This window comes from Protomyctophum parallelum (assembly GCF_964188405.1).
Source record: "Protomyctophum parallelum genome assembly, chromosome: 14".
Lineage (NCBI taxonomy): Eukaryota > Metazoa > Chordata > Actinopteri > Myctophiformes > Myctophidae > Protomyctophum > Protomyctophum parallelum.
In genome coordinates, this window is record NC_139709.1 from 6,768,670 (window position 1) to 6,781,946 (window position 13,277).

General features: G+C 46.0%; 1 protein-coding gene across 1 annotated transcript in view; it reads right to left on the minus strand.

The window, feature by feature from the left end:
• LOC310870689 (protein unc-13 homolog A-like) overlaps positions 1-13,277 on the minus strand; it is a gene marked incomplete at its 3' end in the record, with an annotated part of 68,087 nt that overhangs the window by 9,238 nt on the left and 45,572 nt on the right. The window contains 11 exon segments of the mRNA XM_083781961.1: positions 906-1,002; positions 1,818-1,944; positions 2,526-2,611; positions 4,954-5,081; positions 5,820-5,954; positions 10,110-10,199; positions 10,802-10,870; positions 11,818-11,971; positions 12,106-12,269; positions 12,467-12,582; positions 13,073-13,242. Of these exon segments, the coding sequence (XP_083638087.1) occupies positions 906-1,002; positions 1,818-1,944; positions 2,526-2,611; positions 4,954-5,081; positions 5,820-5,954; positions 10,110-10,199; positions 10,802-10,870; positions 11,818-11,971; positions 12,106-12,269; positions 12,467-12,582; positions 13,073-13,242 (1,336 nt within the window).

Here is a 13,277-nt window from a genome sequence, read left to right on the forward strand (position 1 = left end):
TGCATGCGTGTGGGTGTTTGTGTATGTGCATGTCAGCTAGTTTTTGGAGCTTGACTGTTGCAAGACTGCAGGGGAAACACCATCCCAACAAACACTAACATCCACCACACAGATACAGCAATACAAAATGTCAGATGACAATCCGAAAAAGGCTATTTTTATCGGCAATTTTCGTCACCTGATACCAAATGCATACGACAGAGCATCTGTCAGGCTCTACGGGTTGAACTGTATGATCGATCACTAGGCCTCAGATTCTTATCGGAGTGTAATTTTTTTTTTTTTTTTTTTTTTTTGCGGCTTACGCCTTTTATTGATTTTTGAAGGGACAGACAGTAGGCTGACAGGAAATGGGAGAGAGGTGGGGGGATGACATGCAGTAAAGGCCGTGTCGGGTCCGGGAGTCGAACCCGCGGCACACTGCGACTGGATTACCAGTCCGGTGCCCAGACCGTTACGCTACGGCCTGGGCCATCGGAGTGTAATTTGATGACGAAACCGTAAATCAATCCATGCTCTGGGCTGCTAGGGCTTCTGGGAAACTGAGTTCAATGCAAGTGAACGAGCGGTTTGTTTGGACTACAACATGCTGTGGAGGCCGTCTTTGTCTCTCATTGTAATGGCGGCATGTTTTTCTGTACAACAAAAAAGCATTTCCGTGAATCAAAGCTGCACATACTTAGGCTCCAAAGGTAATAAGACAATGTAGGCAGCGTTGCATATTGGATTAAAGGTATATTCAGTGATTTCACTAAATTCAAATATCATTTATTTGTTCTTATTTTTTGGATAATCCTCCCTACTATAAAGTGTGCTGACCATATAAGAAGTTCCTCCCTGTCCCCCGTGAGCCCCTGGGGTAAAAAAAAAGAATCAAGCATTCAACCAAACCCATCAATCCTTACCCCGTCCTTCTTGTCCCTCTCCAAGGCTCCGTGCAGGAAGTCTCTGGACACTTCCTCGTTCTCGTCCAACCACATGATGACGAACGGCTCGAACCAGCTGCAAAGTGACCGATGAGGAGAGAGAGCATGTTATGATGAGCAGACCAACCAATGACCAATCTAAAATAAAGAGATTTAAGATCATTAAAGCTGGGCTGCTGCCTGGGGCCAATGCATTGCTGCCTACTTCCGGTCCAGGACTTGTCCCAGTTGGTTTTCCCCAGTCTCAATAGAAGTCTATGTAGGAGAGCCTCCATTGGACTAAAGCCCCATGAAGTGACCAATATAAGTCTATGTAGGAGAGCCGCCATTGGACTGAAGCCCCATGAAGTGAACAATAGAAGTCTATGTAGGAGAGCCGCCATTGGACTGAAGACCCATGAAGTGACCAATAGAAGTCTATGTAGGAGAGCCTCCATTGGACTGAAGCCCCATGAAGTGACCAATAGAAGTCTATGTAGGAGAGCCTCCATTGGACTGAAGCCCCATGAAGTGACCAATAGAAGTCTATGTAGGACTGAAGCCCCATGAAGTGTCCCCATGGACTGAAGCCCATGAAGTGAAAGCAGTTCACAAGTGTGACCTTGTGGTGAATACATTTACACTACAGAAATACATCATACAGTCCTGAAGAGAGAAACTATGGTCACTATCAACAGATTGTGGTCGTGTCTGTGTGTATATTGTATAGAAGTATTAATACTCAGATTACTCCTCGCAGTACTCGTTGTGTAGTAATACTCGTTGTATAGAGGGAGTAATATACTCACGCGGGGTACTCTAGTACATGCTTCTGGAAGGTACTCAGGTCTTTGCAGTACTCGTTGTATAGAGGTAGTAATACTCGTTGTATAGAGGGAGTAATATACTCACGCGGGGTACTCTGGTACATGCTTCTGGAAGGTACTCAGGTCTTTGCAGTACTCGTTGTAAAGCCACTTCACTTTGAAGTGGAGGTTCATGTAGTCAGCACTCTTACACAGCCTGTTCTTCTCATGCTCTGAGGGGGGGGGGGGGGAGAGAGAGAGAGAGAGAGAGAGAGAGAGAGAGAGAGAGAGAGAGAGAGAGAGAGGCATTCCATCATCACTGATGCTCGCTCCCTCGCTTCCCTCTGCATGTCCTCCCTCCCTCTCTCTCTCTCTCATACATGAAACAAAACATGTTCTGTGATGATCGGTTCATGGCTTCTCTCTTCTCCAGTCCAGTTATATTCCCTGCCAAGTGTTTCACGTCACAAAATGTACCTTGATTCCCCGTTTCACATGTGCTTTTTTGTCCAAAAGTCATAACTGAAACATGATAAATATATTCCTCATAGTGACACTGAAACACATTAGTTGCAATAGTCCCTCACTCATACACTCTATTCTTGTATTGTATAACACTTTCAAGTTAATTGAGTTATGGTGAAATATAGACACATTTGCGCGCACACGCACACGCACACGCACACGCACACGCACACGCACACGCACACGCACACGCACACGCACACGCACACACACACACACACACACACACACACACACACACACACACACACACACACACTCTCTCACTCTCTCTCTCTCTCTAACTCACCCTCCATGGCATATCGTATATCCTGGGCGAACATGTTCCACATCACCTCCGCGCTGATCTTCCCCACGTTGAGCTCCTGAGGGAACCTGAGAGGAGAGGAAAGGGTTAACCTGAGACGTTAAAGGGTTAAATCTCTTTTGACTGATACCTGTCCATTCAAACTCTAAACGCCCCAAAGTTATTAGTGCAGCCGGCGAAAACTAGAGTTCTCAACAGGCCCGAACGAACATTATGGCCCGACCCTCACCCTCACCTTACTGGTATTATTCAAACCCCCAGTAAGGCTATCCAACGTTGAAGCTGCCACTACCTACTGGCGAAATGTTGAACTGCAGCACTTTCATGGATGTGGACAGACGTTCATGACGTCACGTGCGTCAGCCCGTACCTCAAATTTGAGGTCTGAGGCTAGGCTAGGCTAGGCTCGAGCCATTGAGTTAAAATTGTACTTCCGGCAGTCTTCCGGGGGGGGTGTAAATCTTCGTAGTGATTAGCCTACAATGCCTACAAGTGTTCAGCAGAGGAACTCTATTCAGGGAATCTCAACACATGTACTCACATTGTTGATTTTACTCAAGTAAACGTTAGGGATCATCATCATTTTTCGACCGCGGTAGAAATCGTGGATTTCACAATGCCACGCCAGACTTCCCGGTCCTGTATTGCCATCCCCAGTTCCTGCTGACTGATGCTTGTGTCACTATAGCGATGACATCAAGGAACGACAGTTTTCTACCTCTGGTCAGCCCTGAGGCAGGACTCCAGAGAAGAAGGGAAGATATAACCTCATTGTCAGCTCTGTAGCAGTGGCCCGGCAAACTGTGTTCTTCTGGATCGGACCAGTGAAGAAACACGGGGAAGGTTGCCGCATATTAGATCAGTCGACGGGTGGCTCTTCCGAGACAGATTTTGCGCTCCCATTAGAAGGCGGGTGTAAGTGCCATCCAACCGTTTCTCTAGTTTATTTGAAAGTATCCATGTCTCGGAGCCATAGAGTAGAATCGGCTCAACGGTCGTCCGGGATAGCACTCATAGCAGAGTGGTACAGACTCACTGGTTTAGACAGGAGGGTAAGTTAGGAGCACCAGAGAGGTTAGTTAGGGGTACCAGAGGGGTTAGTTAGGAGCACCAGAGGGGTTAGTTAGGAGCACCAGAGGGGTTAGTTAGGAGCACCAGAGGGGTTAGTTAGGGGTACCAGAGGGGTTAGTTAGGAGCACCAGAGGGGTTAGTTAGGAGTACCAGAGGGGTTAGTTAGGGGTACCAGAGGGGTTAGTTAGGGGCCCCAGAGGGGTTAGTTAGGAGCACCAGAGGGGTTAGTTAGGAGCACCAGAGGGGTTAGTTAGGAGTACCAGAGGGGTTAGTTAGGGGTACCAGAGGGGTTAGTTAGGGGTACCAGAGGGGTTAGTTAGGGGTACCATATGGGTTAGTTAGGGGTACCAGAGGGGTTAGTTATAGGAGCACCAGAGGGGTTAGTTAGGGGTAGCAGAGGGGTTAGTTAGGAGCACCAGAGGGGTTAGTTAGGGGTACCAGAGGGGTTAGTTAGGAGCACCAGAGGGGTTAGTTAGGGGTACCAGAGGGGTTAGTTAGGGGCCCCAGAGGGGTTAGTTAGGGGCCCCAGAGGGGTTAGTTAGGAGCACCAGAGGGGTTAGTTAGGGGTACCAGAGGGGTTAGTTAGGAGCACCAGAGGGGTTAGTTAGGGGTACCAGAGGGGTTAGTTAGGGGCCCCAGATGGGGTTAGTTAGGGGCCCCAGAGGGGTTAGTTAGGAGCACCAGAGGGGTTAGTTAGGAGCACCAGAGGGGTTAGTTAGGAGTACCAGAGGGGTTAGTTAGGGGTACCAGAGGGGTTAGTTAGGGGTACCAGAGGGGTTAGTTAGGGGTACCATATGGGTTAGTTAGGGGTACCAGAGGGGTTAGTTATAGGAGCACCAGAGGGGTTAGTTAGGGGTAGCAGAGGGGTTAGTTAGGAGCACCAGAGGGGTTAGTTAGGGGTACCAGAGGGGTTAGTTAGGGGCCCCAGAGGGGTTAGTTAGGGGCCCCAGAGGGGTTAGTTAGGAGCACCAGAGGGGTTAGTTAGGAGCACCAGAGGGGTTAGTTAGGGGTACCAGAGGGGTTAGTTAGGGGCCCCAGAGGGGTTAGTTAGGGGCCCCAGAGGGGTTAGTTAGGAGCACCAGAGGGGTTAGTTAGGGGTACCAGAGGGGTTAGTTAGGGGCCCCAGAGGGGTTAGTTAGGAGCACCAGAGGGGTTAGTTAGGAGCACCAGAGGGGTTAGTTAGGGGTACCAGAGGGGTTAGTTAGGGGCCCCAGAGGGGTTAGTTAGGGGCCCCAGAGGGGTTAGTTAGGGGTACCAGAGGGGTTAGTTAGGGGCCCCAGAGGGGTTAGTTAGGGGCCCCAGAGGGGTTAGTTAGGGGTACCAGAGGGTACAGACTCACTGGTTGAGACATGGCGTGTAGGAGTTCTTGTCTTCCTCTATGATGGACACTATGAGGGTGATGAGTTTGGACCAGAAGTCCAGGTTCTTGATGGTCGGACCCTGTTCGTCTGGAGGGACCACCTTGGCCTGCAGGGGGAGAGAGAGACACGCACGCACGCACACACACACACACACACACACACACACACACACACACACACACACACACACACACACACACACACACACACACACACACACACACACACACACACACACACACACACACACACACACACACACACACACACACACACACACACACACACACACACAGATTGATTGATTGATTGATTGAAATATGTATTAACAGTTTGTAGAATTTACAGTACATTTTAAGCACAAACTCAATACAAAGACTGTTAACTGTGAGTGGACGACCCAATTAAGCATTACACTTGTTTACAACAGGGTCCACATTGTTCAATTCATCAAAACATTTAGAGACATACAAATAGACACTTCTATGTAGCTAAAGAACAGAACAGGAATTCATCATATAGGAAGCAAAAAGGGAAAATATACATATACAGTGAGGGGAAATGGGGCGGGGGGGATTCAGATTTTACAGAGGCCACACACACACACACACACACACACACACACACACACACACACACACACACACACACACACACACACACACAAAGATAGAAAAATAAATAAAAATAAATTGAAAGTACTCTGGGTTGTATAGAGCATTGGTTTTAAACCAGTGGTCCTTGAGGGGGTTTCAGGTTGTCCCATGCATGCAGCTAAATGTTATATTATAGATATTTAACTCTTGAGAGCGTAATGAACACATTTGGTTTCAGGGGGACTTACGGGGTCCGTCTGGTACTCGCGGTTGTACAGGTCGTGGCAGTTGTTGAAGATGTACTCGTAGGTGGAGTTCAGACACGCCTTGACGCAGTCCTTCACCACCTGACTGGCCCTGGGCGGAGCCTGCAGCTCCTGGACCTGAACGCACACGACACACAGCATAGAACCATCAGAGAACGACAACAATATGATACCACAACACACAGCATAGAACCATCAGAGAACGACAACAATATGATACCACAACACACAGCATAGAACCATCAGAGAACAACAACAATATGATAACACAACACACAGCATAGAACCATCAGAGAACAACAACAATATGATAACACAACACACAGCATATAGAACCATCAGAGAACGATAACAATATGATACCACAACACACAGCATAGAACCATCAGAGAACAACAACAATATGATAACACAACACACAGCATATAGAACCATCAGAGAACGATAACAATATGATACCACAACACACAGCATATAGAACCATCAAAGCACGATAACAATATGATAACACAACACACAGCATAGAACCATCAGAGAACGACAACAATATGATAACACAACACACAGCAGAGAACCATCAGATAACAATAACAATATGATAACACAACACACGGCATAGTAGCATCAGGCTTCGTACACACATAAAGAACAACTGTTCTGTGCTTTGCCTGTGTTTCATGGCCGCCCCAATGCTTTTCCAATGGAAATCACATGGTTTGACCAAACATTTTTGTTTAATGCGGGGGAGGGGGTGCAATAAACACAAGTGTTTGGTCAAACCATGTGACTTCCATTGGAAAAGCATTAAGGCGGCCATCAAACACAGGCAGAGCACGGAACATGTGTTCTTTGTGTGTGTATGAAGCCTCAGAACACGATGACAATATACTACCATGATAACACAACACACAGCATAGTACCAGTGTTGTTTTTGTCGACTAAAACCAAGACGAAAATTGTTCGTCGACTACCTTTTTTCACTGACGGAAACTAAATGAAAACTAAGCTATGATGACTAAAACTAAGACTGAATATACTGACAATTTCGTCAACAAATGAAAACTAGACTAAATGTTAGGAAGGGACTATAGTGGACAATAGATCCAGTATATTTTTATTATATATGCTGCCCCTCGGACCCATCCTCTCCAAACACGCCATCTCCTTCCACTGCTACGCTGACGACGTCCAAATTTACATGCCACTCACATCCGCCAGCAATAACTCACTCAACCCCTTAACCAACTGTTTAGAGGACATTAAAATCTGGATGGACGCAAACTTTCTTCACCTTAATGACAACAAAACTGAAATCATCATCTTTGGACAACACCCCATCCCCTCTGTCACCAACCTCGGCCCCCTTACATCTAACATCCATACCAGAGCAAGAAATCTCTGCGTTATATTCGACAACCACTTCAACTTTGACAAAAAGATCAGCTCAGTTGTTAAAACTAGCTTCTACCATCTTCGTCTACTTGCCAAAATCAAACCCTACCTTCCCCTCAAACAATTCAAAACTGTCATCCACTCATTCATCTCCTCTAGACTAGACTACTGTAACGCCCTTTATCATGGTTTCCCCCAATCCTCTCTCAGACGACTCCAATTAGTACAAAATGCTGCTGCCCGCCTCCTCACCGGTACCAAAAAATATGACCACATCACACCAGTCTTAATTTCACTCCATTGGCTCCCCATAAAACAGAGAATCGATTTCAAGATTATTTTATTCACCTTTAAATCCCTCAACGGCCTGGCCCCCCCATATATGGCCGAACTCATACACCAATACAACCCCACCAGAGCTCTGAGGTCTGCGGACCAGTCATTGTTGACCGTGCCAACATCACGCACCCTCAGAACAAGAGGTGACCGCGCTTTTGCGGTGGCAGCCCTAAGCTCTGGAACCACCTCCCCCCCATATTAGAGCTGCTCAATCAATTAACATCTTCAAATCCCTTCTCAAAACACACCTTTTTTCCCTTGCTTTTAATGTGAACTGATTTTAACCTTTTTAGGCACTGTATTGTATTTGAATCTGTTTATTGTTGTCTAGCACTTTGCACTTTGGTCAACTTCGGTTGTTTTTATACGTGCTATATAAATAAAGATTGAATGATGATTGATTGAGTATAAGTCATTTTACAATTAGTTGCATGCTGAAAATAGCAGATCTGCAAGCTCACAACGTGGCGCAGCGCGACGTGTTGTGGGCTTGTAGATCAGCTATTTTGTGTGGGCTTGTATCAGCTATTTTCATTATGACGTCCAAAATACATTTTGTTCGACTAAATCAACTGTAGCTTTAGTTAACTAAAACTAGACTATCACTAAAACATTCCAGGTGACTAAAATGTGACAAAAACTAAATGAAAACTATTCAAGAGACTATATGACTAAAACTAAAATCAAAATGTGCTGCCAAAAACAACACAGCATATAGTAGGCCTACCATCAGAACACGAAAACAATACTACCGCTGTAGTCTGAAAACCACACCTCTTCAGACTCCATCTTAGCCCGTAGCACTTGACCTAGCCTCGACAACCATATAATAATGATGGATTGCATTTTTACAGCGCTTTTCTATTCACTACGTCCCTTTACTCAAAGCGCTTTACAATGGTCCGCATCCATTCATACAGTACATTGGGAGGTGAAGCGGCGAACAGTCAACGCCTGCAGTTTCCTCACTTCCCACATTCACACACCAACGGTGCAATTGGCAACCACTGGAGGCAAGGCGGGGTTCAGTGTATTGCCCATGGACACTTTGACATGTGGACAGGAGGAGCTGGGATTCGAACCGCTGACCCACAATTTACAATTTAGGCATTTAGCAGACGCTCTTAATCCAGAGCGACTTACATTAAGCAATAACAAAAGCATGGCATACATCACATAATATAAAAAGTAGTTATCATGAATCATGTATAAGAACGTAACAGTGGAGTATCTATGTAAACTATACATACTATACTATATTATATATTATACATATGTACTATAAAGTGCAATGACTACATCAAATGCAATTCTAGTGCTGTCTACGTAACAAGCACTTCCCATTGCAGTCAGAACTGCAGCATCACTCCCAATCTTCCGCCGTAGCCTGAAAACCCACCTTTTCAGACTCCATCATGGCCCTTAGCACTTACCCTAAACCCTTAGATAGCATTTCTGTTGGATTATATAGCATTTGATACAGACTTATAGCATGTTATGTAGACAGCACTGTAATTGTATTGTATGTAGTCATAGCACGCCATAGTACACATATATAGCATAGTAGTAAAGATGTATAGTTTATATGTATAGTGTATGTATAGTTTCACTATATAAATATTCCACTGTTACTTTCTTAGCTTACGCATGTTTCATGATAAATGCTTTTTATGTGATGTATTCCCATGCTTTGTTCTTGCTTAAATGTAAGTCGCTCTGGATTAAGAGCGTCTGCTAAATGCCTAAATTGTAAATTGTAAATTGTATAAGTCTAGGGGCTAGGCTAGGGCAAGTGCTACGGGCCATGGTGGAGTCTGAAGAGGTGGGTTTTCAGACTACAGCGGAAGATTGGGAGTGAGGCTGCAGTTCTGACAGATCAGTGGACGACCTGCTCTACCTCCTGAGCTACAGCCGCCCAAACTTTATACAGGCGTAAGGCTCAACTTATAGATAGCATTTTATGTAGACATACCACTCTATAGTGCAAACGCACAGTTTCATAATTTCCACTGTTAACGTTCTTAGCTTATATATACGTACGTATGCATCTTGAGGACTGTTTTTTTTGTACCGGGTATATGATGTATTACCATATGATGTATGCGAGCACACACACACGTGCACACGCACGCACACACACACACACACACACACACACACACACACACACACACACACACACACACACACACACACACACACACACACACACACACACACACACACACACACAGAGGCCTCAGTTTGTATAGGGTAATGTTAAGCTTGTGCTGCCTGGGTTTGATGCCTAAGGACGCTTTGCGTTGGAACTTGGATATAACATTATGTATCTAAGCTAAGTTAACTAACTAACTTAGTAACTAACTAAGCTTACTTAGTAGCAGCGGCAACGTGAGAGATATATTGGAAGACAGACACAGTGGTGGAAAGTAACTGAGTACAATTATGAACTGGGAACCACAACGGATGGTTGTGGTTCCCATACGGTCCCTCTACCCCTGAGCCACTGCTGCCCCTCTCTCTAACCCCCCTCCCCCTCACCTTCATCCTGAAGAAGGTGATGCTGGTGAGCAGGTCCACGGTGGACTTCAGGTCCTGTAGCCTCTCAGTGCTGCTGGCAGGGAAGTTATTCTAGGAGGCAGAGAGGAGGAAACAGGGAAGTTATTCTAGGAGGCAGAGAGGAGGAAACAGGGAAGTTATTCTAGGAGGCAGAGGAGGAGGAAACAGGGAAGTTATTCTAGGAGGCAGAGGAGGAGGAAACAGGGAAGTTATTCTAGGAGGCAGAGGAGGAGGAAACAGGGAAGTTATTCTAGGAGGCAGAGGAGGAGGAAACAGGGAAGTTATTCTAGGAGGCAGAGAGGAGGAAACATACCCAAACATTAGCTGAGCAGCCATTGTTATACTGTACATATAATCGTGATTAATTTACTTGTGTGTTTGACATTGCACATCCGTCACCCGAACAAATACATACAACAAATGACTTAATCCGTTTTGCCTTTTAGGGGCTTTGTAAACAAAAATTGCACAGGGCAGATTATGACAAATAACCCAAATATACAAAGAAATGACAGGCCAAATCAATCATAATTGTATACATTCTGAAGTTTACAAAAGTAATAACGGATATAGCAAGCTCAGTTGTCATTGAATATTTGACTGTGTACAGTTAAAAAATGTAAAAAAAAAGAAAATGCAAATACAACAATAATAAAGTAAAGGTGTGTCAGTACCCTGTACATGGACAGGTCAATCCTCAAGGAGTTGTGCAGCTGGTCCAGCAGTTTGACGAACCTCTCCTTCTACAGAGAAAAGAAGAAAAGACAACATAATTAACCTCTAATTCTACAGATATAGGAAGAAAGGACAACAGTCAAACCTCTAACTCCACAGAGGTAGGACGCACACACAATATAAACCTCTCTTTCTCCACAGACAGGTAAAAAAAAAAAAAAAAAAAAACAGTATTTTGGATAAACGCGCTATATAAATGCACTGTTTACCATTTACAGTATAAACCTCTGCTTCTACAAGGACATGGAATGAAAACACGTGCTCTCCTTCTGGAAGAATACAAACCCAGAATAAAGCTGTCCTTCTGGAAGAATAAAAACCCCAAAATAAAGCTGTCCTTCCAGAAGGAGAACAGAGACAGTGAAAGGCCCTCCCTTCCAGCCACCACATGTCACCACGTGATACTAAAAGTCAACAGCTAGGGCCGGTTGGCTGGGTTGGTTCATGCGCTTCTATACCTCGAGGGGTTAAAATAGAGGTAGGCCTGATATGCAAACATGAGAGCAGAGCATTTATAGAGCCCTGGGGGGGATGGAGTCCTCTCTGCCGTTTGTAACAAAGCTACATGTCATGTGTTTTTACAGTTGTAACACAACTACATGCTACATATTTGCACTAATGATGCACTATTTTTTTATTTTTTATTTTGGGAATGGGTGCCGATGACGCGGAGGAGAGAACACGCCCCTAGCGTGCCAACAGCAGGAATCGAACTCAGGACCTTCTAGCTGGGAGGTGACAGCACTACAGACTGCGCCACCGTGGCACTTGACTAGACTGGTAAACCATCCCCGTTGTGTGAATTCACGTTATTGTGCGTGTTCCGCAGACATTAGGGGAGATATTACGAGATATTAGGCTTTTGCTACACCATTGCAGACCCCAGTCAACTATAGGAAGGAACGCAACAGCGGGTTGAGAGAGACAGATGGACGACAGGATCGAAGGGACTCACGCCAAAGTTGGAGGCGGCGAATCTGTCGGAGGCCGAGACGTTGTTGGTGGACTGGGTGGTGTGGGCGTAGTAGGCGTTGATGTTGGCGAGCAGGGTGCTCATGACCGCCGGCACCCCGGGACACATGTACTTACTGGACAGGCACGCAAAGTGTCTGGAAAACACAACAAGACAACACATGTATACTAGCTAGGGATGCTTAATCAGTAGCATAATCTCAAAAAACTTCAAATGATGTCATGGCCTGGTAGATGGACTCCACCCCGTAACAATAGATACTGTACTAACGTCATGGCCTGGTAGATGGACTCCACTCCGAAGCGGATGGCGAACTCGTCTACGATCTCCTGGGCCGTCTCCTCAAAGTACACCTTCCAGGCGTCGTCTCCCTTGGCGTCGGGGATCTTAACCACGCCCCCGTTCTGCTCCTCTGTGGTGTACTGGAACAGGTGCTGCACGCACACACACCACAGAATGTCAGTCAGTGCATTGTGAGCGTGTGCATACAATCACAATTTAAGGCATTTATAGTATCAGTAAGCCAGAACAACACATGTTAATACATCAAGCAAGAATCATTGGATTGCACGTGTGTTGTGTGCATGTGTGCGTTGTGTGCGTGCGTGCATGCGTGCGCTCTCACACTGACCTCGTGTAAACAGGTGTACTGAACATGATAAGGTGAGACCGTCTCCTCTCCTTTGATCTCAACACTGATGTGCATCCGGATCGCCCCCGACACCGCCGACTTGTCTGTCCTCTTGTCTGTGGAGACAGACAGACAGACAGACAGACAGACAGACAGACAGACAGACAGACAGACAGACAGACAGACAGACAGACAGACAGACAGACAGACAGACAAGGGGGGCAAACACCGTCTTTTAAAGTGAACGCATATGCTGGCGTTGGGAACTGCAGGTTTATGCTATGATACCAGCTAGCGGTAGAGACAGACAGGAACTGTTACTGCATGTTTATGCTATAGCAGCTAGCGGTAGAGATAGAGAGCTTGTAGGTCTGCTATTTTGAGAAATCAAAGAACGACTGACATAGAAACATAGCTTTTTCAGAAAACTGTCATTTTCAAACAGACATTTTTAGAATATCTGATCTCAGGTCAAGTTAGTCCTCAGAGTAACTTATACAGGGTATTTCACATTAAACAGGATGTACCATTATAACAGATAGGGGGGGAGGGGGGGGGGGGGCTCACCCAGGTTGTACCATTATAACAGATAAGGGGGGGGCTCACCCAGGTTGTACCACACGTCCATCTCCCCGCTCAGCGTCCGCACCTCGATGATGGTCTGACCCAGGAAGTCGTCGCTCTCCCGCTTGAACTTCTGCTTGACGCGAGACTTGATGTCGTCGTCCTCGTCCCACACGCGCACCTTGATGCGGTCCGACGAGTTGTGGCACTCACTGGGGGGGGGGGGGGGGGGAGAGAGGGAGGGGGG